The 25,505-nt window shown below is 46.8% G+C and overlaps 3 protein-coding genes and 1 long non-coding RNA gene across 5 annotated transcripts; 2 read left to right on the plus strand and 2 right to left on the minus strand.

Moving 5' to 3' along the window:
• Positions 1–2,743: 2,743 nt before the first annotated feature.
• Positions 2,744–5,106, minus strand: GATC (glutamyl-tRNA amidotransferase subunit C). Of its 2 annotated transcripts, none has more exons than XM_063173217.1 (4): positions 4,963–5,106; positions 4,055–4,218; positions 3,569–3,672; positions 2,744–3,188 (listed from the first exon to the last, which is right to left on the minus strand). In XM_063173217.1, the coding sequence occupies exons 1-4, from the start codon at positions 5,104–5,106 to the stop codon at positions 3,130–3,132; spliced, it is 471 nt and encodes a 156-aa protein (XP_063029287.1). In that variant the 3' UTR covers positions 2,744–3,129. The 2 variants fall into 2 exon arrangements, with proteins under 2 accessions (XP_063029287.1, XP_063029286.1); XM_063173216.1 differs by having other exon boundaries at positions 4,055–4,221.
• Positions 5,107–5,151: 45 nt separating this feature from the next.
• Positions 5,152–6,686, plus strand: TRIAP1 (TP53 regulated inhibitor of apoptosis 1). The gene is made up of 2 exons (XM_063172871.1): positions 5,152–5,338; positions 6,038–6,686. The coding sequence occupies exons 1-2, from the start codon at positions 5,192–5,194 to the stop codon at positions 6,119–6,121; spliced, it is 231 nt and encodes a 76-aa protein (XP_063028941.1). The 5' UTR covers positions 5,152–5,191; the 3' UTR covers positions 6,122–6,686.
• Positions 6,687–8,373: 1,687 nt separating this feature from the next.
• Positions 8,374–9,975, minus strand: LOC134427221 (cytochrome c oxidase subunit 6A1, mitochondrial). Its single transcript, XM_063172870.1, has 3 exons — positions 9,831–9,975; positions 9,409–9,548; positions 8,374–8,643 (listed from the first exon to the last, which is right to left on the minus strand). The coding sequence occupies exons 1-3, from the start codon at positions 9,934–9,936 to the stop codon at positions 8,563–8,565; spliced, it is 327 nt and encodes a 108-aa protein (XP_063028940.1). The 5' UTR covers positions 9,937–9,975; the 3' UTR covers positions 8,374–8,562.
• An 8,571-nt stretch (positions 9,976–18,546) lies between these two features.
• On the plus strand, positions 18,547–22,614 carry LOC134427407 (uncharacterized). The gene is made up of 3 exons (XR_010030150.1): positions 18,547–18,581; positions 20,949–21,007; positions 21,212–22,614. It is a non-coding gene; the product is annotated as an uncharacterized LOC134427407 (long non-coding RNA).
• Positions 22,615–25,505: the final 2,891 nt, after the last annotated feature.

Genomic DNA, 25,505 nt, shown 5'->3' on the forward strand with positions numbered 1-25,505 from the left:
GTCTCCGAGGCATTGTAATGTGTCCACCAGGTTCTGTAAAACACCTTTCCATAGGTGATGTGTGGGCCCCAAAAGCCATTTTATTACTTGCCCCAGCCTGGATCACAGAGATGCTGAGTTGAACCAATAACAGACTTTGTTTCTCTTTGGAACAAGCTCTTGTTGGAAATATCCCTTTCAATTGTATGTGATATTACTGAAAGAATACTGGGATATTACCTGGGGCAGCTGTTTCAGTAGTGTGGCCTTTACTGGAGTGAAGCCCACCCATGTCAAAGGAAGGAGTTCCACAGCTTGTGAATGGCCTTTGATCACCTGTCCTGTTCACTTGTCTGTTTTCTCTTGTGTCTTTTCAAGTGACCTCTGACAGAAATCTGACCCATGTTTACTGGGTATAAGTCAGCTCCAAACTTTGTTCCTTTAATGAACCAAACCTATCAGACTTTTACACCATCTTTTGCAGACCTCACTATTTCTGCAACCCTTGCCTTTTTTTGCTTGTGTTTGGTTTGGGGGTTGTTTTGGTTGGTTGTTGGGTTGGTTTTGTTTTGGTTTTGGTTTTTTTTTTTCCTTTTGTTTAAATGAAGCAAGATGTTTTGGTAGAACCTCAGTGCTCTGTTTTCTTAGTTTCACTCTCCCTGGGGCACTTTCTGCTTACTCTCTTGTCAGCAGATAGAACATTGCTGTTGAGTCTTCCACTGCTGATCTGTTAATAACAGGACTCTGAACCATGTCTACAGCAAACAGCACAGGATGATTTAAAAGAGGTTGTTAAATACTGGTTGGTAGGACTCCCATTTCCTTGTAGAAATTTAAAAAAACCCACCTCAAGAGCAGTCATTCACCTCACTTGCAACGCAAATATTTTGCATATTCACTACTCAGTGTTATTTAGAGCAAAAGCAGCACAACTGCAAGGAACTCTGTGCTTTTGCAAACTCTAAGGCAACCTCAGAAGAATACACTGCCCCCAGAAATACTGAAACTGCATAATGTAATACTTTTGTCAGTCTAGAATATCTCAGAAATAACTCCTGACTCACAGGTTTTAACACTCCAAATAGAGATACAGTTCACAACTTTGCTTATGTGCTAGAACCATGAAGAAGTTCTGAGTGGTCTTGGGGCCACAGTAAGTAATTAATTTCCAGAACTGTGTTCAGTATCTGCAGCACTTGCAGTTGTTCTTTGAGTACTGGACAGTTTTGTGCTGACAGAATGGAACCATTTAACAATCTTCCAAATGCTCCCACTGAACTTCAGAAACACCCATGGATCTCGGAGGAGGTGGCTGTGTTTGGTAGCTGGAGGCAAATTTCTCTGCATTTATTAAGAAATGGTTTGCTGAAGGAACAGTTGTGATGACGACTGCAGGAAATGGCAGTGTGGGTGAGATACACGTTGTTAATGAGAAACATTAAAGCCTGGGATACATCACAGCCCTACTTGGTAATTAAGAGTATAAAAGTAGAGTTTCCCTCAGGATAGAGCTGCAGGGAAAGGCAGAACAAATAAACACAGGAGATGATAGCAGGGGTAGAGGAGGTGCTGAAGAAAACTGGGTAATGGATAAGGCATCTCATGAGACTGCTCTCCAGTTTAGGCTGTAAGCACTTTTCATGAGGTGGTTTTTCACTCTGTGTTGCACAACCTATCTCTGTACTAACAGAGCTTTTTCCTGGGGCTCCCAGTTAATACTAAAACATAAAATAATCATTGTTATTAATGAAACAATAAAACAACTTCCATCTTCTTTTTCTTCCCACAAAGGTGAAGAAATCTCCACATTGAAATTTTCTTTGTAAACCTGGGATTTATATGCAAGAGCTTCCAATCTAATTTTAGATCTACAGTTTTGTGGTGGTGGAAAAATGTCAGCAGCTCTAAGTGCGGTTATCTCCATGGTCCCCAGAGAAACTGGATCCATTTACTGAGTGCTGCAGTGAATGCAGGGGAACCAGCACATGGGGGGGTCTCTCTCCCTCTCTCAAAGTGCAGCCAGGGCCCAGTGGGGCTCAGCACCATCCCCTGGGGCTCAGCACCACCAGTGTTAGACCCACAGAGGCACTGACATGCCCTGCCCCACAGGCACCTCATCTGCCCTCTGTGAGCTTTTCTTTTTGGTGGTTGCAGGTGTCTGAGTCCAGGTTGTAATTCCCTTATTTGTGGTGAAGTTGCATCAAACCCCTTCATTAGGGAGATGTGTTTCCCACTTTAAATGCAGTTTGGGCTGCAGGGAACAAGCATCAGGCAGTCTGTTCTCTCCCTGGAGTGTGTGGGAGCAGCACTGAACTGGCAGTTTTAAGTTTAGCCTGTGCTGCATTGGCAATGTGGGATCATCTTGTCCAAATTGCTGGTTTAGTTGTTGCCTTTAAATAGTTACTTGATGCTATTTTGGGTTAAAAGCTCCTGCAGGCAGTCAGTTCCCTCTCAAATTCCTCTTCCTTCTTCTGTGTAAATAATACTGTCCCCATTCTCTCTAATGGTCAAACAGGCCAAAATGGATAGATCAAGGGGGTACTTCTCAAAGTGGGAATTACCTGATATTATGATTGTGGTATTGATCATATTGTTTGATAGATATTTGAAGTCTTTCCTTGTTATGATTTCTATACACATCTTAAATTCCTTACAGGCTGAGCTTGTATATTTGTAAAATTTCAGCATTTGCAGGGTCTGAATCTTGACAAATCTCAGACTAAAATAATAATACAGTTTTGTTACAGCTTTGCAGAGGATTGGATTAGTGGTGTTAAATACAGGCTTTATTTCAATACCCTTGAAAGAACTCAAGTATCACAGTAATTACATGTTTTATGCAACTAGGTGAGTATATTATGGATGCTTAAACAAATAATGAGGTAATTGCACAATTAAGAGTGGTACAAGGGTTTGCTCTCACCTCCAGACAGCAAATTCACTTTGCCAAATAAAAGCACCCAGGTCATCTGCCATGCTGCTGTCCAGCTTCAGAGACATTGAATATTTCAGCAGCATTACTAAACTTTTACACTTCCTTTCTTCTGTCTTGCAAGTGCTCTTCTTCTGACCAAAATACACAGGGTGTGACTGCACAAAACTTCATTTTCCCCAAATAAAATACTGAAAGGACATTTGGGCTCTGGGCTGTCACTGAGAGCCCTGCAGAAAAGTCTCTTGTTCTTCCAGCTTTGGTAAAGGGATGTTACCTGAGAGAAAACAAAAAACAGGTTGTGTGAGACCAGCTGTAAGTTACCTTGTGGGCAGGACACCTCGGCATGGAAGTGTTTATGCAGTTTACTCCATGTACAGGCTGCCTAAATATCCTGAGAAAGTCGGGGAAGTAAGGAAGTGCCTGACCTCCTGTAAGGAATTTCCCAAGGTGTGCAGTAACTCCAGAGTCAGGTCAGCCTCTGTGCTGCTTCTGGACCATAAATTGTGAATTGTTTTACCACAGATGGATACAGACATTTCTTTTAGTGCTCCCTATTATTGACTAGTATTTCTGAAAGTAAATGCAGCTATGGCAGGTTATTTTCTTCAGGTTAATTCAGGTGAGATTAAGAGATTTTTGTAACCAAGTCAATACCTGGTGGAGCCACAAAATATTCCTCTACTTTCTCTCTGGCGTTTTCTAGCAGTTCTTTGGTGCAGTTGCCTTCTGTCACATCATCTTCTCTGAGATACAGACACCTGAAGGACAAAGGTTACTGGTTGTCTTCAAGCTGTTGTGTGAATATGAGGTAGGAAGGGTGGCTTATCTCTAGATCTGGAGTTGGTCTCTTAAATAAACACTGACACAAGTACTGGAACATTCTGAAGCACCAATAAATGGCACTGGCAGGCACTGGGGGTGCAGTGTGACAATTAAGGCAGATTAAAGAACTGAAGTTCACCTTTGCTTTGCTCACACATAAAAATTACACAGCCAATGACAACTTTCCCCCACACAGAACCCCACGAGGATGTTTTGAGCAAAGGGGTCACATGCACGGTGATTCCCAGGGGGAAAAGGTGACAGAAGCAAACATTTTGATGCATGAACAGATAAAAGGAGGCTGCTGTGATTCACCACCTGTCCTCCAGCACTGAATCCATGGGTTCCACGCCATCAGTGTTCACTTCATGAAGCTGATCAGCAAACTGGATCGCTTTCTGCAGCCGCTGCACGCCCTCTGCATCCCGGAAATCCACCAGGGCCAGGTGCTCCAGGTGCTGCAGCACTTCCACCGACACCTTCTGCTGTACAAAAACATCAATACGGACAAAACAGTCAAAAACCAGCAAGTTTAATAGTGCTACGTTCTTGCTACCCATTACTGTGAGTTCGGCAGGTTTTCATTAGAAGGCACAAAATGGCCAACAATCTCTTGTTACAAGGTCTTTAGAGACTAAACTATCCAATTCAGAGCTGACACCTGGATTATTTTCCCTTCTAACCCAATAACTGATCCCCAAGAGCTGCAATGCAGACTTTTCTGCCCAATTACAAAATGCCACCCAAACCCATGAAGAAGGAAGAACCAGCATGAAGAAGAAACCCAGGACAGCACCCTGTGCCTTCCATCTCGCTTCCATCCACAACATACTAAAAATCCCAAAACCTAAATTTCTCACCAAGTGATACACCTACACTACTCTCTATAATTTATTTCACAGTTTTGTGGGTTCTGGTCTATCTTAAAGTCCGGGAAACTTTCTCCATGAATGAGGGTCAAAGTCAGAGCTGCCCTGGGGGTCAGGGCACCCCAGAGCAGACACAGAAATACTCCCGCTGCTCTGGGTTTCCACACTTGTTACACGTAAAAAACGAAGTTTACAAAGAATCCTAAAATCGTTACGGCTGTAAAAGACCTTTAAGGTCACCAAATGCAGGGACCCGCCGATCGCTGTCCCTCTCTGGGGCGATTAACGGCTGCGGTATCCCGTGCCCGCCTCGCGGGGGGCGGAGCGGCGGTGCCCGAGCGGTGCCTGCGGCGTTACCCGCAGCGGTGCCTGCGGCCGGTGCTCGCTGTGCCCGCTGTGCTCGCTGTGTCCCCGGTGCTCCCGGTGCCGGCGGCCGCTCCCCGGAGCCCGCGGGAGGCCCCGCCCGGCGCGGAGCCAGGCCCCGAGCAGCAGCGCGCGCATCCCCGCCTCCCGGCCCCGCCGGATGTGCGTCAGTGGCGGCGCGCCCGGCCCGGCCCGGCCCGGCCCGTCCGGCGCGGCCGCCGCGATGAACAGCGTGGGCGAGGCGTGCACCGAGCTGAAGCGCGAGTACGACCAGTGCTTCAACCGCTGGTTCGCAGAGAAGTTCCTCAAGGGCGACAGCGCCGGCGACCCCTGCGGGCAGCTCTTCAAGCGCTACCAGCTCTGCGTGCAGGTGCGTCCGGGCCGGCCCTCGCTCCCTGCCCCTCGCGTCCTTCCCCGCGCTGATCGCTCCCAGCGCCGGCCCGGTGCCCCCGGCAGCCTCAGGCCTCACACGGACCCCCACACGCAGCGCTGGGCTTGTCCCGCCCCGTGTCTGTCTGTCATGACATGAATAATTTACAGGCGTTTCTTATTTTTATTGTACATTTCTTAAGGCGGATCTGTAGAGGCTGCAGCGCGTTTCTATTAGAGCGACTGTCGCTCAGTGAGTTCTCAGTACATCCTTCAGCAGCATTGAAACTTTATTCAAACCAGCCACTTTAACATTGAAACTTTATTCAAACTAGCCCTTAAGACTACTTTTTCTAGATCACTTATTTTTTTTATATGGTTTCTATTCAGGCAACAAGCCATATGACAAGAGGATACAGATTTAAGCTGCACCAGGGAGGTTTAGGTTGGGCTTTAGGAGGAGTTTTTTCACAGAAAGGGTGATCAGATGTTGAAATGGGCTGCTAAGGGAGGTGTAGGCAGTGTTTAGGGAGAGCCTGGGCACGGCCTTGGTCTGGTATTACTCATGGGCCATAGGTTGGACTGGATGATCTCAGAGGTGTTTTACAGTGTCTGTGCTTCTGTGTTTTGTACCAAAGATAACCTCATGTAGCCCTATAAAGAAGTGCTGAATTTAAGTATTTGGTTTTTTTCTTTTCAGAAAGCAATCAAAGAAAAGGACATACCCATTGAGGGCCTGGAGTTCATGGGCCCAAGTAAAGGAAAAACTGAGAACTCCTCCTGATGTTGGCAGTATGGGTGGAGTCACCAACAGCAGCCTTTGGACTGAGCACCAGCACCAGGTGTGCCACAGGTGCCACCAGAAGACCTTTGTTAACTGCTTTTTAGGAAGTGACAGATGTTCTCTGCTTGTGAAAACAAACAGCTAAAAGAAAAAAAAAAAAAAAAACCCAAAAAACTGGATAGTGTGGTAACTGCTGCCTCCTTGCCAGTGAAACTTGGTGGTGGTTCAGCATCTGACAGCTTAAAAATCCATGTGAGCTTCCTACTGAATGTACTCTGCAGTGGGGAATGCTGGTTGGAGTGGGCTGGGATGGGTTCTCTGTGATTGATTTCTTTTGCTTATTTATATAACACTTCAAAGTGTTTAAAAAGAATATGAAGGGGGTTGATGTACTTGCTATCATCTCTATGCTGCTGAATTTTGGTGATGAAATTAGTTTCATGTAATCCTGAAGGGCTTAAGCACTGTTTTGTGTCAGCTGCAGAGATGGTTTAAGAGCACTAGTGGACCTGCAACAGCTTGGCTAAAATAAACACAACCAGGTTTATTTTGTTCAAGTAGGTAACTGTGCAGTAGAGTCTGATTGTGCCCCCTGGGAGGGATGGAAGTGCCTGATCAGCCCCTGAGAAGACTTTTAATGCAGAGGCTACTTCTGAGGTACTGACACATCTGAGGTCTTTTCTGAGGTACTGACACATCCATGAACTTGGAATTCTCTCTCCTTTAGCATTACACATTTCTGTGGTTTGATCCTCACCAGGGATGGGGCAAAGCTTGTCCCTCTCCTTACACCAACACAGGGGTAAAAGATATTATGGACTGGGGACAAAAGATAACTTCATAATTTTGGAATTACAGTGAGGAAAAAAGGAAGCTTCTTCACTCTCTGCTTTTAATTACTACTAATTATTTAAAGGTTCTACTTAAAAAAAAACAAAACTGAAAAGGTGCAGTTCTCCAACATCATAGCTGGCCTGTCTGCAGCACAGCCCCTCACAGAGCCCAGACCCTGAGTCCTTGTGCAGAGGATCAGGAGCTGCTGCAGCCTGAGGCTGGTCCTGTGCCAGTCAGAGCCAGGTGAGCCACACTCCTGTTCTCAGGTGCAGAGAGCTCCTGCAGTGCCAGCACAGGGCTTAAGTACAGCACTGAGAAAACAGGCTGTTGGCAAAGTGCAGCAGGTCTGAGGGAAGGATCTGTAAATAGCATTTTGGAGACAGTTGACTCTAACTTTTGTGTTTTAAGGAATCACACACAAAACCAGTTTGCTTTTCTGTGATCTTCGTGTAGGGGTAAATGTAATGTGACTGTCAGCTTTAAAACAACTGTGCCCTTCAGTGCCTTGTACTTTCAACACAGGAAAACCTCTCTCAGCAGTCTTTTACTGGTAAACTGACAAAAAATCCCATGGAAACATGGGGAAGGGCATCCTGCAGTGCCACTGTGAGATTCTCTCTGCCATCCATCACTCCTTTCCACAGCTAGATGCCAAAGCAGCTGCTGTGTTCTGCCTTTTGGGAAGAACCACATTATGACAGCTGAGATAGAGCTCACATTGTGCAAAAAATACAGAAGTTATAGTAAGAACTGGAAAATGGTTGACTTGTAGTGAGCAAAACCTTGAAAATGAAAGTTGTACTGGCACAGGCTCAGGCTGGTGGCTCACTCATCCCTTCTGCTTCAGGCAGCTTCTGCATGACACAGTACATGCTATACAGACAGAAGCAGTAGAACCAAAATTGTGTTTTCTTCTGCAAAACCTATGTGAGAGACTTGGTACAGACTGCAGCTTTATGGAAAGCAGAGTGGTGAGCAAGATATGTGCTGATGTACCTGAAAATTTGAGAACAGTGTGAAGGCAGAGCTTACCTCAACATCTTTGCTGCCTCCCTGTGCCAGAAGGGACCAAGAGAAAATCACCTTCATGACTGTTAATAAATATTGCAAGAGCTGATAATGGAGAATGTGCTTCAGTATATATTGAATATTAATCTATGTATCTGTTGTTCTGGCTGTGAGTTTAGAGCCATCAGTTAAACCAGACATGAAGAACACAAAATTGATTGATGTCCTATGCCAAATGCATTCCTGTTGTTTGTGTTATCAGACACAGGAACACGTGTTACCATGCAGGCAGTCAAACCCCTTTGCTCCTGCACTCTGTCCTGGGGGAAATCTTCATGCTTTATGATGCTTTTTGCCAACACTGAACTGAAAAACTCCAAAGGATTCAGGTAAACAAGTCAAATCCCAAATTCATGTTCAGAATTGTTTATTTAAAGGGCCCCATCACACGTACACACTGGGCCACAACACCACTCAGCTTCATCACAGAAGAAACACAGAGTTTCTGAAAGTATGACCCCAGAAATGATGGCTCCCACTCGACATTCTGGTTCAGGATGGGGAGAGCCAAAGTTCTGGCTGTTGGCAGGATCTTGGTTTTAATCTTCATAACCAGTTGGGAGAGGGTTAGCGTGGGGGTTGTGAAACAGAGTTTTATTCCCATCACCCCAGGGGAAACGCTGTTGGAAGAAGAAAGAGAATCAGCCAGTGGCAGCTGCTGAACAATCTCTACAAGCACCTGAAACCAGGAACAGCACACACTCAAACATCAATTCTCACAGGCAATTAGTGACAGGACAGGAGGAAACAGCCTCAAGCTGTGCCACAGGAGGTTCAGGATGGACATCAGGAGGAATTTCTTCACAAAAAGGGTTGCTAAACATCGGGACAAACTGCCCATGCTGCTGGGGTCACCGTCCCTGGAGGTGTTTAGGTACAGACTGGATGCAGCACTTAGTGCCATGATCTGGCTGACAAGGTGGAGATCAGTCAAAGGTTGGACTCCATCTCAGAAAACTTTTCCAACCTAAATGATTCTATGATCAGCTTGACAGGCTGAATTAGGCAAGCTGGCTCCCAGGATTTGGGGAAGCAAGAGCTGGAAAACTCTTGTCTCTCTTAGCTGGGAGCCACAGTCTCTAAACAGCACAATCTTTGCTCTTAAACAAACACTGTGCAGTATTATGAGGACCCCAATTTTGAGTATTTTGGGATCTGTATTACTTTAAGCAGCTCTAGGACTGAAACACCTTTCAGCAATACATTGGGAGGATCACTCTGGGTGGGAGGGCCTGTGAGTACCATGGGTACTCCACCAGAGCTGTGACAAACCCTCACTGCCTCAGACACAGCCGCGAGTTGGTATCACAGCCGTGTCATGCGGCAGTCTCCGAGGAGGCTCTGCAGCCGTGCGGGGGGACAGGGCCGTGACCGGGCACAGGTACCTTGGTCCGGATGCGGAGGTGCGCGTAGGGCACGAACTCGGGCCGCTCGTGCTCGTGCTGCGCCATCAGGTAGCAGTTGAGCATGCACACGGCCACGCCGGGCAGCGCCACCACGAACGTCAGCGTCTTCCACAAGCGGGCTGGGCAGGGACAGCGGCATCAGAACCAGCACGGCTCCCGGCAGCGACACCGACCGCACACGCGTCACCGCAATTCGCGCGTTAACGGGGCGCTAATGACCCTGCGTCCCACGCTCCAACCCGTCTGTAACAGGGATCCCGGCTCATGGTTTAAGCCCCGGTTCAGGCCCCACCGAGCGCCTGCCGTGCCCCGTTCCCGCAGCGAAGGGCATCGGCTGTCAAGGGCAGCGCCCCGCCAGCGGCGGGCCCCGGCTCCGCCCTCGCCCCGCAGAGCCCCGTTACCTCCGCCCTCCTCGTGTGTGGCGGCCGCCGCCAAGCCGCGCCCCGGCAGGGAGCGCGGGGCGGCGGCGCCGAGCAGCAGGCGGGACACCCGTCCGAGCGCCGCCATGTCCTACTGTCCGCACGGCGGGACCGGAACCGGAACCGCGCCGGGCGGAACCGGCGGCAGCAGCGGCCCCGCTGACCTTGAGCGGGGCCGCCCGCGCGCATGCGCCGCCCTGCGCGGGAGGGGCGGGGGCGGTGACGTCACGCGGTGCGGGCTGAGGGGCGGCCCGGCGCCATCTTGGGGCTGAGGGCGGAGCTGGGGGCGGTGACAGGGGACACAGTGTGACAGAGACACGCACTTAGCTTGGAGGTGACCTCGGAGAGCATCGTGTCCGTCCTATGACCGAACATTACCGTGTCAGCCAGACCATGGCTCTCAGTCTTTCCTTAAATACCTCCAGGGACGGTGATTGCACCACCTCCCTGAGCAGCCCATTCCAATGTCTGATCACACTTTCTGTGGAGAAATTACTCCTGATGTCCAACCTTAACCTCCCCTGGTGCAGCTGGAGGCCGTTCTCTCCTGTCCTGTTGCTATTGCCTGGGAGAAGAGGCCGATCCTCACCCGCCTCCATCCTCCTGTCAGGTAGAGAGTGATGAGTCGTTCAGAGAGTGCAAAGTCTTCGGGCTGTGGGGTCAGGGAGAGTCTGGGGAGGTCCCAGGCATGAGGGGATCAAAGGGGCCCTCAAATGGTGCCCTTCTGTTACCACCAACGTGTTTTTAATTACATGGATTCCTGACATGATTCTACTGAAATAATAACATCACTTGAATGAACATAAGATCTCCTAAAAAAATATTACAAATATCTAGGTTTTCTTTCAGTTCTTTATTGGGGCCTGGTGGTTGGCTGTTTGACTTTTGGTGTAGGTGCACAGTATATTTATCAGCACTTAAAACCCCACAGCAAAATGAGAGGATTCCCATGGTCCATATAGAAACTCTTACAATAAAAAAGGCGAAGAAACTGAGCATTTGGGAAGGACAATGGTAGGGGCTGGTCTGAGAGGAATGACATGAAGGAATTGTGTTTTACTCCAAACAAGGTTGCTGTTGGAAGGAAGGGGTTGGTTGGTCATGTGCACACCTCGGTCCCATGGAATTGGTCACTTCTCTGTTGCCAAGACCAAGGAATGCAGTCTGCCGTGGCTGTAAGATGGTGGGGAGATGTGTTTGCTGCTGGGGAACAGGATTTCTTTACCCATTTTCACTTGGAGCAGGGCTGGTGTCCAGTTTACTGTGTGAATGTAAGATGGCCAGAACCTTGGAAGGCTGTTGTGAACACACCTTGGCATAAAAATACTGCTCAGTTATTTTCTTTATCTGGGCACTGTAAACTGTTAAAAGTGCTTTGGTTTCTTTGTTCTTCTCTTTTTTTAATTACAATTACATCTTCCAGTACTTTGCTTTTGTATGATTTTATTTAATGAATATTTTGAGGACTGCTTTGTTTCCATACTGGAAGAAGTTATTCCCAGGTACTGTGTGTACCTGCACAAGTGTTCTGTCACCATGGACAGGATGCATTTTGTACAAAACAGCCCTCAAACCACTGGGGCTTGCCATGTGCACACACACCTGCTCTGCTAAACCCACACTGGAGGGAGATTTTGCCTTTGCACACCTTCATCCTTTGGATTCAGGCTTGTGAGATGTCTAACATACCAGACTTTTAATATATAAGAAATTTGCATGTGGGGTTTGGGGGGAAACAGAAGATCTGAGAATTATTTGGTACAGTATTTCAGTGATAAAACTACGACTGAATTCTGTATGCTAAAGCAAATTTGTAGCAGGAACTGTATAAACAGAACTACTCTTGTTTGTAGCAAAAAAAAAAAAAACCTTTAAGTAAGCAACAGAAACTAATGTTTATGAACAAAAGAAAACAAAGAATCAGCAAAATAAGCAAACATCTGCCTAGGATGAGGGAAAATTCTCTGTAAAATAAAACAGGTTTGTGAGCTGTGCTGCTGCTGCATGTGTTAACATGTGAGTGTTAAGCAGGAGGTGAGAGCAGCCAAGGTTTGCTTCTCCCAGGTTCTCCCTGACACCTTTACTCCTCTGACAGTCTGGAAAATGCCCTTTGGAGAAGGCACCTCAGCACAGCTCCCCAGGAGCTCACCCAAGTAGCTCCAAGGGGCTCATGGAGAGCACCTGGAAATGTTTGAAGTCTGTGCTGAAGCTGAGTGTGGGAGCAGGTTCATTACAGTCTGAGTGACACTGATTTAAAATGGGCCTGCCTTAGTCTTCACCATCCCAACAGCTGTGAATAATCTCTGTGTGAGCTGTATCAGGAGTCTGGTGGGTGTGATTCACATCTTTAAATGTAAATTAGGAGTGGCTGCTGGGAGACACAAAAGATTCCATAAGAATAATTTCTTTCAGCTGAGGGAAGACAGGCAGGTATTGAAAGAAACCTAGATTTTAAGAGTATTGTGCATAATGTTTTGATGTAGTTGTGTGAAATGTGTTTAACTCTACAATCTGTGCTGGTTGTTATCACTGTGATGATTGCAGTCCTCCTGACGGCACGTGTTTGTACAAAGCTGTGTGCAAAATGAGGGAACAGTCAGCTCAGGCTCTGCAGCTCTGTCTGAGTTATTGACCCATGGCATGGGAAACCCTTTTGTACTCACCACTGTGCCCTGCAGAAAGGGTTTCAGGTGGGGTTTTCCCCCAGGGAAAATATGAGGGGCCTAGAGCTTGATTTAGAAAATAACTTATCACCTTTAAAAATGGCCTAAATGCCATATTTAGAGACCTCAGGTTGCTGTTGTTAGTTGCTGCCCCGAGATGTGCAGGATGTCTCTGCTTTGGCCCGTGCAACTGAAGAACGAGTCTGGACTCTGCACTTTTCAGTCTTGAGGTTGTTTATTAATTTTTATCTATAAAATTTTCTTTCTGCCCAGCTGAGATCTGCTCAGCAAGGCAGCCACAGGCACTCTGATCATCCCCGAGGCAGTGTTGTCCTTTATACTACAAACTACTATAACATATTTACTCTTAATTCCCAATACCTATCACCTGTGTTAGACAGTGCACGTCTGCTCTAAACCAATCCCAAAGTGCCAACATCACTGCAGAAAATGAAGGAGGAGGAGAAGGAGGAGAAGGAGAAGGAGGAGGAGAAGGAGAAGAAGAAGAAGGAGGAGGAGAAGGAGAAGAAGAAGAAGGAGGAGAAGAAGGAGGAGAAGGAGAAGAAGGAGAAGGAGGAGGAGAAGGAGAAGAAGAAGAAGGAGGAGGAGAAGGAGGAGAAGAAGAAAGGCTAGACACGCCCAAGTTCCTCCATCTTGTCCCCATAACCCCCATACCAAAAATCCTACAATCTACATTTTCACCCTGTGATTATTTTGTTATTACACTATTCAAACCTCTGTGACTTTCAGGTCCTCATACAAAGTTGGCAACTTGCTCCAGGGGTCAAAATCAAATGCCCAGGTGTTCTGGGCTGTGTGCCAGGGTCTCTGAGTCCCCCGGCGGGGTCCTCGGCAACTCTGGACACCCGGAGGGATGCACTGAGTTCCAACATAGAGAAATTTTAATCAGGTACATTTTTACAAAAGATCCAGCATCCCAGGAACTTTTTGAGTGCAGAAATGCTACAGAGATAGCTCTGAAAAGGGAGGGGGAAAAATGTATATAATATATGTATATGTGTCTATAAAGTGGCAGCAGGCAGCCCCAGAGAGAAAGCTGCTTCAGAGCAGTGGTGGGACGGGGGAGGTCAGGCCAGGAGCTCCCTTGGCTGCCCAGTGCCAGTCCCGTGCTGGGTGTGCAGCAGTGCCAGGTGACACTTTGGATCGTGTCACCGCTCTGTTTAGCACGAACTGAGCGATTGCAGGGAGCTGGTGGAGCTGGAGGTCAGTGGAGTTGATGCACTACAGTGAAAAGGAATTTTTGTATTGCGAAAGCAAGCTCGGGTTTGCACGGGCTGGGCACAGAAATGTGGGAGCAGAAAGCTTTGGCTTTCAGGTAACGGCCCTAAATTTAGTGAGTTTAGTGGCGATCCATGTACACCCTGATTCCGAATCAGAGGCCGCCTGCCAAAGACTCAAAGATTTCGCTTCCTTTCCGATCCTTGTCCCGGCTGCAGCGGCGGGGGCAGAGGGGGGCAGAGCGGGGCAGGATCCAGCGGGGTCGGGATGAGCCGGGCGGGAGCAATGCCGGCCCGGCCCGCCTGGGGGCAAACTGCTGTCGCTGCAAACGCCTCCGTTCAGCGCGGCTGGGAACAGCAAATGCCTCTCCGGGACTGCAGGCTGTAACCTCATCCCCTGCGTTTTCGCGTGTTCAGGGCTCATCCCTCTCGAATAGCAACATTGCCTCCATCAGAGACTGTCTAAACAAACGCGGAGTTCGTGCTGCAGAGACAGCGTCTGTGTCTCAAACTCCGCAGGTTTCTGGGGGCAAAAGTTTTCTTCATCTTCTCCCTGTAGTCCTGGAACGGCAGAAATCAATATTCTGACATCTGTAAATCCTTTGTTCCCCTTTTCACCAGGGCTTTATCAGCTTTGGGAGGGAGGGATGGGGGGAAGAGGGCGTTGAGAGAGCCATTGTCCCTTCTCTCGGGAATGATCTGGAACTACTATGCAAATCTTCATTTGAAGACCCTGGGAACTGGGGGAGGGCTTTAGCTGCGAGCTCGGTGGGAGGGGAGCTCTGAATCCCTGCTCACGCACTCCTGCCCAGCGCAAGGAGCTGGGAAGAGTCTTTTGAACGAGCAGAAGAGACATTTTGTGCTTTGTGCGCTCCTGGGAGGCTTTGCACTCTTTATGTCTCCTGTTTTGTGCCTTTTTTTCTGCCTACTTCTTATAAATGTTTGCATAAGAATTGGGGGCGGGGGGCAGAGATGCAAGAGCTGCGATTAGCAGTGGTGAAGTCCGAGGGGCGCAGGGTGCAGCACCTCTCCTGCCTCCCTCTCACACCCTGGGGTCTCCCACCAAACAGGGAGCAGCTGCGGTGCTTCTAGCACACCTACATCCCATTGCTGGCATTTGCATGTGGCACAGGCACAGATTCAGCAAAGCAAATGATTCAGCTGGTCAGGAGTAGTGGAGTAGAATAATTTGCAGTTCTGAAATGATCGCGTTGTAGCCAGGCCTTCTCTTACAGGGGCAAAGCCCCAGAGAGCAGAACCTGCTCTGTGACACCCTGTGGGCTGTCCTGGCTTGGCTGCGAGCTCCGTGTCCCCTGGTTTGTATTAGGGCAGGGTCACACGGACTGCCAGCTTTCCTGGAAGTTATCCTGGGTCCTCCTAGGCCTCGTGGAAGGGGAGATATCCTGGCCTGACTTGTAGCCACATGGGTGAATAGGAGAGTGGGGCAGGGACAATTCAGATGCATATCGAGGCATTTTTGTGTTTATAACTACTGTAAAGGTAGTCACAGTCCTTTTGATTTCCTGACCTTCATTTTCATCTGTCTCATCCTTATGTTTTCAAATTTTTAAGAGTTTAATGCTCCAGAAAACTAAAATTTACTTTTGAACAATGACAGCCCTGGAAAATGGAACACTACTCACTCTCTCTCCTGGATAGCTGAGAAGATGTGACCACTTAAAAATCTCATTTTCTGTCAAAACAGTAGGAGCACACACCCTGATTCTGTGTTACCTCCCTCGAAAGCCAAGCAGTGTAAACCACTGGTGTTTGTCCTGCAGTACTTTACTGCTGTGTGGGGGGAAAGTGCTCCACAAACTTGGTCTCATATGCACAGCTGGGTCTGAGCCTGCTCTGGTTTTCCCTGTGTAACTCCAGCATGACTCAGCTGAGGGTGAAGCCCTGGAATGGTGCTGGCTGGAGCCAGCCTGGACGTGGCCTCTGGCTCCTGTCAGTGCCCCCAGCACCTGTGCACGCTCCGTGCCCATGCAGATCTTTTCTCAGTGCACTTGTTTGCATCAGGGCCAGTGTGTGAATGCACATTCTTCTCACCCACGCCTCACATACGCATGCAAACACACATCCTCGAGTGCACACAGCCATTCCCTTTCTCTCATACACGTTTGTGCACATACACAGACCTTTTTGAAAGCTCCTGTTCTCAGAAAGGTTTTATTTATAGGTCCTGCCTGGTTGTGAATGTGAAAGAGAGAAAGCCCCTCAGAGGGTTCCTTTCATGTGTAAATCAGCCTAGGCTGAGAGCATTGGGGTCACTGAGAGGAGGATTTCACTCTTAATTACTCAGAGAGAAAGCAGGCAGGGGACTTTCTCAAACTAATAGGGCTGTTCTCTGCTGGGGAGATCAGCTTGAGACGCCCAAATTTCTCTTGCATCAGACTTGGGGCTCTGATTCACAGGGCTCTTCTGCCAGTAGCAAGAGCTGCCTATGTGGCACTCGGAACAAACAGTTCAGCTTCCAAAACAGCTTACTTATTAGAGATGGTTATGCTCACTCTACTAATTGGGTGTTCTTTGGAGACCAACAGAAGAGCTGACCCAGCTTGCTTTGGTTTTATGCTACTTTTATTGACAAAGATATTAGTCTGTGATAATGTGTCTGTGACTCCATCCTCAGTATTCTTTCTGACCTGAAAACTCACACTTCTGTGTGGCTGTCCAGATTAGTCCAGTGAGCAGGACTCTGAATTTGAACTTGAAACCAGCACTGAATTCCCAGTTCAGCCACAGAATGCCTTTGTGTCCTTAGCTGTGGAATGGAGTAATCTCTCTGGAATGGGGCTGTTAAGAACAAAAGTCAATATGTATTGTGCTACTCTTGGAATAAGGCTGTGAATGCCAAGGTAAATGGGTGTGTGTGAAGAGATGTGTCTTTTTCCTGGGATGCAATACAAGCACGGGGATTCTTCTGCTGAAGTAGAATTGTCACCTTTCCTCTCTGGTCATAAAACTGAGTCTGGAAATCCACTGCAGAGGTGAGAACTCCCAGTCACAAGGCACTGAGTTGTCCAGAGGGACTCCAGGGCCTGCTTGGGCCACCACACACTAACAGAAAGTGTGGCTGTCAGCAGCTGCAGGGAAGAAATCTGTGTTAAGTGCATACTCATACAAGCATGTGAGTGTGCACTTACATGTTTTAACTTCACTTGACAAAATTTACACTTTCTCATCTGTCCCTCCTTTTCATATGTGCCTCTGCTTTTCTGAATGGGAAATAAATGCATTGAGGGCTGAACATTCCCAGCCCATGCACAAATAGCCTCGTGGGAGCCTTGATTCAGGATTCTTGGAGCTGTCTTAGTTCAGCTTGCCTGGGAAGGTGGAGGGGTTTGTCTGGAGCACCTGTTTGAAGATGCTGGCTCATAGTGGTGGGAGCCATGGGCAGATGAGGTCAGCAGTCTGAAGTATCTGCAGAGGTCACAGGGAAATGAATGGGTCATTTCTTTTGCAAATGAGGAGCTGCAGCCTGGAGCAGCCTTAGCAGAGCCCAGCATGTGGGTCCAGGCTGTTCCTTTTATGACCTAATGGAAATGGGGCCCAAAAGGACTTCCCTGATGGAGTTCTGTCTCCATTAAACAGCCTTTGTTATCTTTTCCTCCTGCAGCATGCACTGGGTGTAGAGCAGGGACTGGGGGTTATCCTGGCTACCAGCACACTCAAGAGGATGAAGGTTTTATGGCTGCATAGAAAACCTTGGGCTGTAGGGTATCCTTGTTGCCTGTCCAAGAGGAAAGTCTTGGTTCAAGATGTAGAACACATGGATATTTCTGCTTTAATGCTCCTTTTTACCCAGCCTACACTAAAATGAGTAAATCCAAGGGCTGCTTTAAAATAATGCCCATAACTGACTAATGGATTAAAAAGCCTGGACTCTGTTCTTCATTCTGGTGGTAAATTTTCAGTTACTCTGCAAAGCCCTGTGAATGCCTATGCCTCACTTTTTCTGCAAAACACTGAAGAGAGGTAGTGTTGTTTTTTGGTTTTTTGGTAATATCTTGAGGATTTGGGGTTCAGGATGCTTTATATATACAAAATATCACCGTTAGCACTGTCTGTCAGTGAAATCTCTTTTAGTCTACTTTTATGCAACGTTACTTTCTCTGAATTGTTGATTTAGAATTAATTTTAATGTTACATAAACGATGTCAGTTCTCTCTTGCTATTTGCTGTTTTGTTTCTTTGCAGACCACCAGGGAACTCCTTCAGCTGTGACATTGTAATGGGAGGTGGAGACACCTCGAGGAGAAGGTCGAGACCGACAACAGACAACAGCAATTACAGTCAACAACATCCTGACTTGCCTCGATTACAGGTTTGTGTGTGATCTGTGCATGCCATCTTTCCTCTGCACAGGTATTTGCAATGAGGCAGGACATGAAAATAACTGTCTCCTTTGTGGGAGCTCTAGGAGCAGCTTCCTGTTATTATCATTGTCTTTTCACAGCTTCAGAGTAGGGCAAGGTGAGTGCTTTAAGGGAAGGCAGCTAAGGTTGGAGTCAGTGTACTCAGGGTTTTCCCTCACTGCTGTCATGTTACAGCCATGACAAGCAGCTAGAAGTTAGAACAGTCCTAGGACTGCCAGAACTTAAAATAAAGGGAAACCTGAACTTATGTTTAAATTTTACTTCTCAAACTCTGCTGTGTGTGAAGGGTTGTTTTTTATGGCTTTCATCTCTATTTTCCTTTAGAAACCTCAGAAGAACTGTACACCCTTCAAATCTGTGTTGATGTGTTTTAAATATATGATATGGAGCACATCCACTCTCAGCAGGTTGCAGGAAGGGGCCCTAAAATCATAACACATCTTTGGAGGGGTAAGCTTGTTCTTTATCTCCTTGAAGCATCAGCTGGGTTTACACCACTTTATGTAGGGAGAGCTGCAGGACAAGATGAATGTTCCTGAGATCTCAGAGACAATTTCAGTTTGGGGTAAGGCTGAGGTTGGCTGTGGAGCCTCTGTCCAGGCAGTCCTTTGACAGCAGATATGGGCACACAGTTGTGCAGGCTCTGGAAATCACAGAAGCCTGCTGAGTTATTGTGAGCTGGAGGAGCTTTGCTGTTTGTGGGCACATGGGTCTGCCTGCCTCACATGGTGCAGACATAACTGAGACATAAAGGAGGCTGGCAAATTGCAGAACAGAGATGGAAGGGGGAGCAGGGGGCTGAAGAAGAAAAGTTAAGAGTTTGTAGACAATGGGCTCAAGCCTAGTTGTGAATTCCTAGCAGGTTCTTGGTCTTTAAATGAAAACGTTTGTCAAGTAACATACTGATTTAATGTGGGAATTGGATAGGTATCTGCAAAGGTTTTGTGGTTTTTGGTGTGATTACAAGAGATTTAACAGAGAAAGCAGTTTTGCTTTCTCCCAGGGTATGGATTTGTTCATGTACCAAAACTACACAGGGCAGGCAGTATAGATGACAGCACACAAAACATACAATGTTTCTACAGATTTGGACTGATTGCAAATAAGGCATGCAATGTAATTTCCTTCTGGTACTGTCCAACCATACCATCAACAGCATTGATGAGTTATCCAGGGCCTTGCATCAGCTGCACATTGCTACACCTGGCTGCTGCCTGTGTCCCCTGTGCCACAGACCCACTCCTCTTTTACCTGGGCAGTGCACCTGGCATTTCCATCCTGAGCAGCACCTTTCTTGTCCCTTCATCATGTCCTGTCACTGCTCTGGGACCTCAGTGTCACCATGTAGAGCCTTGGCTGTACTCAGCAGTGGCTGTGATCAGGCTGCAGGTCTGTGCTGTGCCTGTCACCAAACTGCTGGGACAGATGCATTCCACAGAGCACAGCCAGCAGCTCTGTCTGGGCTCTGTGTAACCCTTTTTGGTGCCTGTCAGGAATGTAACAGGCTCTGCACAGCAGCTTGGTAGGCAGTCTCACTACCACACCTCCAGCTGATGCACAGGCTTGTAGTATTTTTAGATTGGACCCTCATTTCAAATTTGTTTTTGTTTATTTGTTTTGGTTTTTAAACTTTCAAAAGCTTTTTCTCAGACCCTGAACCATTCCTATGCTGAGTTAGTAAGGACTCACAAGTTTTTGGTAGATGTGTGCAGAAAATAGCTACAGGCTTGGTCATTCCTGTAAATCATTGGACTCTTCATAAATGTAATTCTGGGCTTTTCCTTAAAAGCCCTCTCCCAAAGTGGACACAAGACAATGGACACCAGCAGGCACAGCTCCCAGTGACTGGGATATTGTCACTTATCCAAAAGCCTGGTGGGAGGAGCAGACATTAGGTCTGAATTCATCCTGGCAGGGAGATTTGGCTGAGAGAGAAGGAAAAAAAGGTCAAAGGCAGCTCCAAGGAAACGGCTTTGGTTTAAAATGTTTCATTAGAGTTTTCACACTGGAAATATAAAGTACAAGAATACAATTACTTGGCAGAGAAGCCACATTTAGTAACAGTCCTGTATACTTTCAGTGCTCTGTATGGAAGGACACACAATATATCCCTGGCCTCAGCAAATGTATGGGCTTCTCTTCATAAATGTGGGTTTTTCCAAAATATTTTACATAATTTGGAAGGTTTTTAAATCAATATTGATAAAATATATTCTTTTTTCAGTAGATCATTGCTCTCTGCTGTATCCATGTAAACTTTGCAAGGCAGGCTGGCTTTTATCAGAGCAGTGTATCATGTCAGTGCAGCTGGGAACACTTTGGGGATGCTCACCTCATATTTTTCCCTTTCCTTCTTTGATTTTTCCCAGTGTAACTCAATGAGATAATCACAGACACCCTTTTCTAAAGGGTTAGTCTTCCCTTATTGATTCAAGAAGTTATCTTTTTAAAGACAGTTGTTATCTACCACTTGGGTTTTGTTGCCTCAGGAAGTTTTTCCTCTCCCTGCAGGCAGGGTTGGACTGATGCAGATACCTACAAGACCTGCCAGTACAGGGCCATGGCAGATGTCACCTATGAGGAGGCAGGAAGTGGGGTACCAGTATGTCTTGTCTGTGTTCTTCTTTTGGGACACAGTTTCCCCAAAGAGCTGAGCAACTGAAATGTCACAGATGAATATATGGTGTGAGTGACCTTTTTTTATGGGAATCCAGGATTAGTTTACATTTGCATTTCTTCTGGTTTCAGTTATAAGCTAAAAATGTGGAAAGGCTTTGTCATTACACCTCAGTGGCAGTTTTCTTTATTTTGGCCTAGAAAGAAGAGTTTCCCAACAGACTGGCAAAACACAAGCACACATACAGTGCCCTGCTAAGGTAATTCCTTACCAGACCCTGAAACAGCTGAAGTACAGGTTGTCTGTCTTGCACACTGCTAACCTCTGTGGCATATTTGTACCCAGGTTCCTTTGTCAGCACCTGGAATAATTTTTATGTTCTCCCCTGGCTGTGCTGGGCAGTGTGCTGACAGGGCCCTGGGAGCACCAGCTGATTCTGCAACCTCCTACCCCTGTCCTACAGGTTTGGCTGCCTGTGTTTGAGGTCTGTCATGATACAGTGGAATGTCATCTGGGATCAGAGTGCTGTGAGAAGAGCTGGGAGCCAGCTGGGGCCTCCCCAGTTCCATGGGAGCCATGGCACAGAGCTGCCCTTGTCCTCAGTCCTCAGTCCTCATGTGGGGTGGGCTCTAAGGCTGTTTGTGCCTGGCTGTGGCTGATCCTGACTTGACTCCCTTGCTTTGCTTCAGACCTGGCACTTCATCCCTGTGGGCTCACTGATCTCCTGGCTCTATGTGGTCACTGTCACCAGACCTGCTCTGCTCTTCTTGCTTGGGCACTGTGTCTGTGTGTCCCTTTACCAAGTCCCTGCTGTCCTCACTGCCAGCCCTGCTCACCTTTGCTCCTCAGGCTCCCCAAGCTCCTCTGCAGCTGCTGCTCTGCCCAGCTCCTGGCACGGACCACAGCCCCTCCGAGTGCCTGAGACTCCTGGAGGAGATGGGCACTGACATGAGAGACACTATTGCAATGACAAGAAGGAAGATGTGGCATTAGCTTTGCCTCCCTTCAGCTGCCTGAAAAGCCAAAGCGAAATCCAGGCCTGTCAGCAGGAGCCGGAGAGCAGCCGGCAGGAGGAGCTCGCTGGACACGCCGCTGGATCGCTCCCAGGCACTCACAGACGCGTCTCAAGGGCATCGCGTTAGATCTGCCTTCTTGGGACTTCCTTGCAGACAAACCACCAACAGCTCAAGGCAGAGCAAACTTCGTGGTATTGCAGCCGAGCAGCCCCAGTGATTTATACTAAACGTGTTTTAGACTTTTCTCAGCTTGTTTCTCCCGCCATCGTGCTTTTACCTTTTACCTTAGTTTAGATACTTAAGGTGTTCAGGAAGATGCTGAGGATGCCTTTTAGTCCCTAGAAGCAGCCAAGTATTTTATTTTCCAAGAAAGTTAGTGTAAGATTTCTTGGACAGCATCCTAACCACGGATTAAAGAATTCAAAAACAATGTTTGTCTTAGCATAGGAAGATATCCTCCTGGAGTCCTCATGACCTCTGAGGGGACCTCCAAGCAAAAAGCTCTGAAATGTATCAGTACCACTCTGAGTATTGGCTTGACAAAGTTATTCAAGCACTTCTGCCTCCCTGTATACAGTTCACCTTTGTCCTCTGTGAGAAGCGGGCACAGAGGACAGTTGTAGCTCTTTTGCACAACACAGTGTTCTCATTAGTTAGGTGCAAAGTGTCACTCTGCTTCTTAGGGCCAATCCTGCAGCCCTGAATTTCACAATCCCCATGGTCGTGCCTCTGCACCACCTTTAAAAATAATTAAGATTTTTTTTTTTTAAGTTAGCGAATTCTTTGCTTTTGTAACTCTGTTCCTCATTTAGTTACTAAATGGGAGCTGGTTGCCTTCTGGTCCTGAATGTTGCTGTAATAATTATTTTGATTCTGAATGTGCCAGAAACTATTCTAATGCATATCAGTGTAAATTAAGTCAATAGAGATTCTTCAAATTTATCCTGGTGTTCAAGAGAATGGAATTCATGCACTTCAATTTACAGCTTATTAAGTGATCAGAATTAATGAACTTGCAGTGACCTTTTCTGTTCTTGTTTACACGTTTTCTTCCTATTCACTCATAATGTACATGATTTAGAAAACGCAGAGGGTTGAAAAGGCAGCGTGTGGGTCAGATATGTCCCATGGAGCACAGCATTGTGCTTCAGGCTTTAATCATATTTTCAAAGCTGAACTGTAGAAATGGCACCTCTGTTGATGCTCAGAAACCCAGCTTGATTTTTAGAACCCTCTCTGCATTCTGAAAGCTAGAAAAACATTTGGACTAAGGAACAGGGAAGGTGTTCTTCAGAGTCACTGGAGTTTAATAGATGCTGAACAATTCCTCCTTTTTTTTTTGAGAATTATTTTTCAGTGTAGTACCCTATTTCAGCCTGGAGGTTGGAAATAATCCAAACCATTGGATCCATCTTTCCTTTTATTCTGAGATTTGGAAATCACTTGGGATGTCACCAAGAAAACCTCACATAAACCCTCTTTTTCCAAAGACCAACTGAACATTATTGCACTGTGATTCAGCTCAGTGTTTGAATGATGAAAGTTTCCCTTTGATTTTCATTATGTCTAAGGTTAAACTTGTGAGGCTGTGTGCCCATCTGGTCATTGTTTCTCTTTGACTTCTAAATGCTTCATCTGATCATCTACAAAAATTTCAGTGACTTTCTATCATTACTGTGAGAGAGAACATCACTAATTTGTGGAAATACTGGGAAATCAAAAAGAGAGACTTATGAAGCAGCAGTGATTTAGGTACCACTGCACTTGAAGGTGTGAAGCAACTGGGTGATAGCTCTTGCATACCAATACCTTTATCTCATCTCTGTCTATTATTCTAGAAAAGTTACATGAGCACCCAGAAAGATCTGTCACCAGATAAATACAGGGCCTGTAGCCTAAGTTAGAAGGAAAAAGAAACCCTGATGTGAAGGAGTTAAGGGTGCTCTGCTAGAGGAGTAATGTACACATGCACAGGAACACTGACACTGACATTTAGAGAACCCATTTACTCAGGGAGTGGAGGTAGATGGGGCATTAAAATGCTATTGTAAGAGAGAATAAGGGATTCCTGAAGAGGAAAACGCTGCTATCACAGCAACACATACACAGCCTGCTTGAGGGCATGCACGTGCCCCAGACATGGCCAGGGGAGCTGAGGAGCTTGGGAAGGTGGCATATGAGGAACACGTACAGGGGGTTTGTGAGGCTTATGGAATAAATCCCTGTATGGGAGAGCAAAATCTTCAAGGGAATGGCTGTAGATAATAAACTGCCCACAAGAAATGAGAAATGGAGGGCAGGCTGCCACCTCACCCTGAGCAGCTCTGCTAAAGACTGTGGAGAGTGAGGAGGACCATGGTAGCATGTGGGAAAGAGGTTTCAAGCCATTGTGGGCTGGTTCTGGCCGTGTATGACTTGCTGGAAACCAGAGAAACTGGTTGGTAACTCAAGCAGGCCAACATGGTGCCCAGGGCTGGACAGAGCTCCCAGGGGAGCCACACAAGTCACTGACCCTGACCGTGGTCCCTGCAGAGAGCTGGAGCTGCTCCCCTCCGTGCTGGGCAGAGCTGGTGCCTCTCAGGGGCTACGGGGCACTCGCTGTGCCTGAGGGTACCATGCAGAGACAGCCCCTGGAAGCTGATGTGTTCCTAATTCTTTACCTCTTCTGGCTCATATGCTTGCATACCAATGTTAAAGGATGAGAGATCCTCAAAGGCAAGCTTAGAGAAGTGACACAGTGCTCACTGAGGATTTGCAAAAACGGGGGGAGGGAGGAGACCCCATGGTTGCATCCAAGGAAGGCAGGGCATACTGCATTTACAGGACTCAGCTCCAAGTGTAACTGACATAAAATTCCAGTTGAAAAACAAATGTGTCTTAATACAAGTTCCAAGTACTGCTCTTTTTTTCTGAATTTGTTAACTTTTTTCTTCTTCCCTTCTTTAGTGCTGAATATTCAAGCCCTCAAGACAACAACTTAAAAACAGTGAGTATTTCCAAGTCCTGTTTCTTTAAAAAGTTCATAAAACTTGTCACAGTACCCTAGTAAAGCTCTTTCTGCTATGCTATCTAATCCAAAGTAGTTTGTATCAGATTTATGTTCTGGCAGCTCTGTGATAAACTTGGACTCTACCTCACTGCAAACACAAAAGATTACTTAAACTTGTTGTTATTGAATTTGAAGGACTCCTTTGTTTCATGGATCCACACCCTCGTACCAAGCCTGTGGTCCCCAATGGCTCTGTACCTTATACATTTACAAACTTAGGCAAACTGGAATGAAGACATTTCCAGCAGTGAGAATTTATTATTTTGGTAGATTTAGCCTGTTCTTTTTGTTAAAGTTGTGCATGTAAAAAAACACTGTAGGAGATAAAAAATATTGGAGAATTCAGAGGTCAGGTATTTTGACCAAAGGATCCTTGAGATGTGAAATTCAGGTTTTCCCTCTCTCACTTCAGTCTCCTTAAACCTGATGTCTCAATAAGGCTGCCCTGAAACTTTGGAGCAACCTGGTGAAGTTCCTAGAGAAAAACAGTTATGCAGAAAATTAGCCGACCCCTGATTCCCCTGGTGTGAGGCCTTGCAAACTTGAGCCTGAAAACATAAAAGACAGAAACTGATGTCAGTCACACCCTCAACACAAAGATTATAGGTGTAACCAGAGGAGGAATTCATCACAAAATCTCTCTGATCTGAAGTCAAGCAGAGCTTTGGAAACAGCTGCCAAATACCCAAGGC

Source organism: Melospiza melodia, chromosome 20 (genome assembly GCF_035770615.1).
Source record: "Melospiza melodia melodia isolate bMelMel2 chromosome 20, bMelMel2.pri, whole genome shotgun sequence".
In the NCBI taxonomy this organism is placed as follows: domain Eukaryota; kingdom Metazoa; phylum Chordata; class Aves; order Passeriformes; family Passerellidae; genus Melospiza; species Melospiza melodia.